This window comes from Euprymna scolopes, chromosome 5 (assembly GCF_053919585.1).
Source record: "Euprymna scolopes isolate OS-2025 chromosome 5, ASM5391958v1, whole genome shotgun sequence".
Lineage (NCBI taxonomy): Eukaryota > Metazoa > Mollusca > Cephalopoda > Sepiida > Sepiolidae > Euprymna > Euprymna scolopes.
In genome coordinates, this window is record NC_136486.1 from 41,033,136 (window position 1) to 41,040,486 (window position 7,351).

The 7,351-nt window shown below is 38.1% G+C and overlaps 1 protein-coding gene across 1 annotated transcript; it reads left to right on the top strand.

Moving 5' to 3' along the window:
- Positions 1 to 5,393: 5,393 nt before the first annotated feature.
- On the top strand, positions 5,394 to 6,174 carry LOC145276571 (protein CFDP2-like). The gene is made up of 2 exons (XM_080127767.1): positions 5,394 to 5,647; positions 5,865 to 6,174. The coding sequence occupies exons 1-2, from the start codon at positions 5,394 to 5,396 to the stop codon at positions 6,172 to 6,174; spliced, it is 564 nt and encodes a 187-aa protein (XP_079983893.1).
- The last annotated feature ends 1,177 nt before the right edge of the window (positions 6,175 to 7,351 follow it).

Sequence of the window (7,351 nt, forward strand, 5' to 3'; positions counted from 1 at the left end):
AGTAACATTTTTAATGATTTAAGGTGGTTTATATTTATTAAATTTAAAACAACGTTTATGACTGCATGCGAAAATAAATTCTTCTCTTGAATTTAATAGGGTGGTTCTATTTTTTATATCTTCATATTTTAAAATTTTTAGGGTCTCTTTTGTACACAGTGCAAAGAATTTATCTCCTGGTTTGTATGCTTTTTAAGACCCTATTATTTGCCATTTCAAATTGAAAGAAATATTGTTATCCTTGAGTCGCCAAATATGCTTGGATAGGGTAGTTTGATTCAACAGGGAGTGATTTTTAAATGAATATTTGTGCGTTGAAATTCTATGTTTTATTAAGCCAGATGTGGAACAAAAATATATCACCTCTTGTTTAGTGTAATTATTTTCCAGTAGATTAGGTGTTGGATTATTATATGGTAGGTTGGTTTGTATTTGATTGGTAGATTGGTTAAAGTTGGTGTCATTATTTAATGGGGTGGTTGAGTTATGGTTGCTATTAAATTCATTTAGATTTGGGGTTTTTGATACTGTGCAGCTATAGACTACATTTTTTTTATTTTACATGAGCCTTGTACGGGACATTTATTTTTTCTTCTACAGTTACAGCCTGCTATATTTTGTATAATTGTAGTTTGTAGCTTATTGAATATTTTATTAAATCTATGGGGGGCTTTAAAGTTTCTATCCAATATTTTAAAAAATTCTCTGGCTAAGTTTGTCTCAAGATTTTTGGAATATGGATTGAACCATAGGGTCTCCTTATGTCTGTTTTTACGTTTACGGGTTTTGCTTTGCTGTTTATTTGTATTAGTATCTAATACTTGTGGTTTGGTTTTATCTTTTCTTGCCTTTTGATCATTTTTATTAACTCGTATACGGGACGATATTGCCATATTATAGGTTATTACGCTCTTAGTAGGTTTATTTCCAATGCAGTTTATATTTCTATCATTTTTATTTATGAATTGTATTTGTGAATTGTATCCTGAGTTTTTAAGGGCTTCATTGTAATATTTTTCATTTTTGTTAAATATAGATTTTCTAGAAGACAGCCTAGAAATTCTTAAAGAGACATTGGGAACTATTGATTTCAATATTGATTTAGGGTGGTTTGATTCATTATAGACATATAGTACAGATTGGTTAGGTTTATGAAAGGGTTCAAAGATAGAGTTCTCAAGATTTAAGGTTATGTCTAAGAAATTAACAATTTTTTTTTATTAGGGTCGATTTTTATAGTAAGTCCATAATTTTTAAATAATTTATGTAGAGATTTAATTGCTTTTTCGTAATTATTATTTGTAGAGTTAGTTACGAAAAGTGCATCATCTCTGTATAGTCCTCCTTCAAGTTTGAACTGTTTGTGGAGTATACAATGAATTTCATTTAAAAGGAAAAGGCCAACTAGATCGGTGATCTGAGCCGAGTCTGTCGAGCCCATTAAAATGTTGAAATGGTTAGGGGTATTTTTCCTGGTCCAATACTTATTATCAAAGGTTATTAAAGACTTTCTAGTTACAAGTATTACTTTAATTTCGTCGTGAGTTATATAAATAGAGATTTATTTAGTAGGATCGGCGATATTGATTGGTAATATGATTCAATATATAAAAAAAAAAGAAATTTACCGTTATTCTTATTTTGAATGTTAGAAAACCAGTCGTGGGTATTTTATTACAGATTTAATTTTGGGGATAATTCTATCTAATATGTTTTTACTAATATCCTATATCTGATTTTGAGGGGCAGATGAGTCTAATAGTAGGGTTAATATTAAAGCTTTGGTTGTGGTCTTTTAAAGTAAATCTCAGGGTACCTGGTACTGTTATTTCCGTATATTTATCTATGTTAAGTTTAGTTAAAATGTTTTTTGCGTCATTATTTATTCCATTTAGTGCTGACTTGTCTGTTGTTTTGTAATTTTTATTAAGTTCTTTTAGATTTTTATACTCTATATAGACCATTGTGTAAAAATTTCTAGTTTTATCTAGTTTTATAGTTTTAAATTAGCTTTAGGATATTTACCTATCGAGCTTATATATCTAAATTACAACGAGCACTTTTTCTTTCCCTGTATTTTAATTAAATTAGTAATTTTACTATTACATTAAAATACACTCTGCTCTTTAGACTATTGTTCTAATCTCATTTAAATTATATATATATATATATATATATATATATATATATATATATATTACATATATATATTATATATTATCAAACCCCTTTAAGAATACTTAAGGATAGGCACTATCTGCGAAATAATAACTAAAAGGCAGTCAACTAGCGTTTATGCAATGATTACGATATCCGCTTGTTCCAACACTGTAGATTGTCTAATGTATTCGCCAGAACTCGGCTTTTAACAGTTCTTAATTCCTCTTATTTGCGTGGCAATTGTTTGGTAGCCCTGAGATAAATACTTAGGAAATGGTTGTTACCTTCCCACACATTTTTTAGCCTGAAATTCTAAAACATTAAAGAGCTACGAAGACGGTAGTGGTACCTTAAAACTAGCGATATTTTGTGCATCAAAATTTATTTTTCTACATAATTAACGTCATTATCAATTCGTGTTTGTCAGCCTTTTTGACACCTCAATCGTAAAGTCTGGAGCGCGCGTTGGGCGGTCGGGTTTCGATCCTGGCTTGCCGCACTGATGAGTTGCGAAACAGTACTGTATGTGGAAAACTATATATATATATATGTACATATATATATATATATATATATATATTACATAGGCATCACCACTTATCAAGACCAAGAGGCCACTAGAAGATAAGGGTTACAGAGTGTACAGTAGAAATTGGACAATATAGTAATCGTTAGTAAATGGAAATTCGGTAAATTTGTTAACAAGCGGAACGGATAATCAAGAACTTGTTTACGTTAGACTTGAAGACAACCATATTGTAGTCGGCTGGAAAGCAGGAAAACTAAAGACAATTCCACAGGCGTGTAGTTCTAAGAAAGAAGCTTTGTTCATGGAATCTACGTTTAGGTTTAGGCACAGATAAAGAGTGGGTGAATTATTAATAGTGTTTTCAGCTAGACGAGTGTTTCTAGTGAAAGTTTGGCGAGGAGGAACAATAGACTGAAGCTCAGTCGAACACATTACATGAAAATAACGATACAGCAGAGACAAACTCACAACATCTCTTCTGTAAGATAGAGGTTGCAGGGAAGAGAAAAGAACATCTCATACGAGGCTACGAAGTCTATTTTGAACTCTATCAAAGCAGGATAAGTCCTTTCTAGCAGCTCCTGTCCAGATGTGGCAACAGTATCCCATCCTTGGACATACCTGGCTCTTATATAGATAGAGAATTGCATCAGCAGTGAGATATCTACTAGATCAATAGAAGGATCCCACCATTTTTCCAGCGACCTTGGCAACATATTTGATGTACGAGGTCTATTTAAGATCAGAAGTAAAGGTCAAGGCCAGAAGTTTGTCAAAACTTGAGGCCTCCTCAAGACGAAAGCCATTCATTTCAATTAATGTCAGATGTGGATCAGAACGTTGATGATGTAAAAAGAGAAGCTTGGTTTTAGATGCATTAAAAGTAACCAGCCACTCCTTTCCCCATTGTACCACGTGCTCAAGATCAGAGGAGAGAGAATCGGAGAGAACTTGGTCGTTTACTGTCTTAGATGTGCTACCATGAATGGTAGTGTCATCAGCATAAATGTCTACAAATGATGTAAGGATTCGATTTGGAAGATCATAAATGTAGATGAGGAAAAGAGTTGGGCCCAGGAGAGATTCGCTAATCCTATGAGATATAACTGTAAACACATCTGCTGTAGATCTAGCAGAACGCAAACCATATTGTGTGTCACTAAGAAGGTTATTTTTGCTGAGATGGTTGATTACTTCTCTATTTAACACAGATTCCAGCAACTTACTCATGACGCACAGGAGACTTATTGGCCTGTACTGAGAGAGGGATGAGCGATCACCTGAATTCTTAAATACAGGGCATACTGATGAGATTTTCCAGGTTGATGGGAAGCAATTCTTCTTTAGACAACGTTTAAACAGTTTTGTAAGTATGGCAGATAGTTTTCGTTGAAGTTTTTGAGTACTATAATTGGAATAACGTCAGGGCCAGTTGCTTTACTGGTTTCAAGGTTTTTGATTAGCTTGGCAACATCACGTACAGATATACGTATATCACATAGCGTGTTTTCTGATACAGGAGGAAATAGTGGGGGTTCGCGGCCTTGGTCGCAAAGGGTAGAATTAGCTGCAAAGTTCTTGGCTATGAGTTTGGCTTTGCCTGATGCTGACGAGATAACCTCAACTCCATTGATGATAGTTGGGACAGAGCACACGCTTCTGTTCAAGATTCTGTACATATATATATATATATATATATATATATTAGTATATATATATATATATAGTATATATGTAGTATATATATAGTATATATATATAGTATATATATATATAGTATATATATATATAATATATATATAGTATATATATAGTATATATATATATAGTATATATATAGTATATATATATATATAGTATATATATAGTATACACACACACACATATATATATATATATATATATATATATATATATATATATATATTAGTCCTGGGTATGAAACTAAATTACATCCGGCAGCAAGACCCAGATCAAGAGATCTGGTGTCCGAGGAGAATGTCACTACCTCTTGATTGCTGCTGTGCTGTGCAAGGTGCCCATAAACCCTCCTTCGCTTGGTTACAGCTGGGCAGGTGGAGCTCATCAGTCCTGGACAACAGTCTAACTACGGGAGTAAAACCAAACAGAAAATCAGGAGTGGTGCTCCTCAGGCGGTTGGCCAGCGCACTGCGCATCTCTCCGACAGCTCCTGCATCCGGATAGGTCTCCAGCTTTCTCAACTCCGCCCTGCCGCTGGACGAGGCTTATTTCGGAAGAGAGAGTGAGGTTGGTCCTGCGCAAGCCTCCTTCACTTAAATCTCTTTCCAGCGCTAGTCATTGACAACTACAAAAGTCCTGTGGTGATGGGCGAGCAGCAGTGGTAGCAGGTGCGGAATCACTGGAAGCTGCTAGCTGCGAACCTGCAGATAGGCGGCTCAGGCCATATGGTCGTTCTGAATTTGGAACAGCAGCGAGGTCCGGCAGCTACCTGAGCGACCAAGCAGTCCTTTTTAGGATCAGCTCTGCTTGCCTCCTAGCTTGAGAACGGAGTTAGAAAAGGTTCTCCAAACATGGCCTGTACCACTGCAACCTGGCCAGCTTACCGCGGCTGGTGGGCTTCCCTCTTTGCGGTCGAAATCAAAAGAACAAACAAAAACTCATTCTGGCATCCTGGAATGTCAGAACACTACTCGATCCAACTTCAACCACGACGAAGACAAGAATGCCGGAAAGGAGAACGGCCTTATTTGCCCGAGAACTCGGACGATATGGAGTAGATATAGCTGGTCTCAGCGAAACGCGGCTTCCCGGCACTGGTCAGCTCATTGAATCTGGCGGTGGTTACACATTCTTCTGGAGCGGACGTAGCAATGAAGAGCGCCGTGAGGCCGGTGTTGGATTCGCCATCAAAAATCATCTTGTGGGCAAACTCGACATCATTCCTGAAGGCGTGAACGATCGCCTCATGACTATCAAGTTACAGCTCCAGCTGAGCAAGAAAACATTTGCAACTTGGATGTCTTCAAGTCCAATGTTAACAAATTTCTAATGAACCGCACCATTAAGTAAACACTTCGTCAAATTTCCACACTAACGTAATGTACTTACAATTACCATTATCCCTGAGTGGCTTCCGGGCCTTGATAAGTGGTGATCACTGTGTAAAGAAAAAACAAAAAAAAAACATCATCAGTGCCTACGCTCCAACCATGACCAACCCCGAAGAAACCAAAGACAAATTCTATGAAGACCTCGAACCCATCCTCTCCTCTGTACCACAGATCGACAAGCTCCTTCTTCTCGGTGACTTCAATGCCCGTGTTGGCAAGGATCGCCAAGCGTGGTCAGGTATCATCGGACATCATGGGATATGGAAGTGCAACAGCGATGGTCTTCTGCTGCTCAGGACCTGTGCCACCTATGGACTGACTTTAACCAACACAATGTTCCGTCTCCCAACCAGAAACAAAACTTCATGGAGGCATCCTCGCTCCAAGCATTGACACATGATTGACTACCTCATCGTCAGGGCTAAAGACAAGCAAAATGTGCTCGTGACGAAAGCTTTGTGCGGTGCCGACTGCTGGACAGACCACCGCCTCATTGTTTCCAAAATCAGACTGCAAATAAAGCCCAAAAGAAGACCACAAGGTCAAAAAGTTGCTAAACGAATGAATGTCAACAAGCTGAAATTCCCCGAAGTCCAGGAAGAACTCCAAACCAACCTAACAAAGCAACTCTCTGAACTCGAGTCCAACAATTAGTAGTCTCTCAGCAAGACAATCCACGCCGCTGCTCTCCAGGTACTGGATCCAAAAACCAGAAACCATCAAGACTGGTTTGATGAGAATGATGCGGAGATACAGAATCTGTTAACAGAGAAGCACCGGCTCTTCAAGATCCACCAAAATGACCCAGACTCCACTTCAAAGAAAGACGCCTACTGTGGTAAGCGAAGTGAAATCCAGAAAAAAACTACGCATCATGCAAGATATCTGGCTCAGGAAAAAAGCCTACAAGATCCAAGGCTACGCCGATAGGAACGACATGAAGCGTTTCTACGAATCCTTGAAGTGTGTCTATTGATCAATGACATCAGGCACATCTCCCCTGCTCGGTGCAGATGGTTCACTCATCACTAAGAAAAATGAAATCCTCGAGAGATGGGCTTAACACTTTTACAGTGTCCTAAATCGTCCTTCAGACATCAATGATGAAGCGATTCAACGACTACCTCAAGTGCCAATCAACCATGCCCTCGACACACCACCCACAGAGGAGGTGGTTTTAACAGCTACCAGGCAAATGTTGACTGGCAAGGCACCTGGCTCCGACGCCATCATAGCCGAAGTATTCAAGTCTGATGGTCGCTATCTCATCCTCAAACAAACAGAACTGTTCCAAGAGTTGTGGCAAAGCGAAACTCTACCTCAAGACTTCAATACTAGCTCGTGTTCTTCTAAACCGCCTTCTGAAACACCTGGAACAGGGTCACCTTCCAGAAAGCCAATGTGGTTTTCGCACAGGTCGCGGAACCATCGATATGATATTTGCCGCTCGCCAACTCCAAGAGAAGTGCAAAGAACAATATCAAGACCTCTACATGACTTTCATTGATCTCACGAAGGCTTTCGACTCAGTCAGCAGGGAAGGCCTGTGGAAGATCATGTCAAAGTTTGG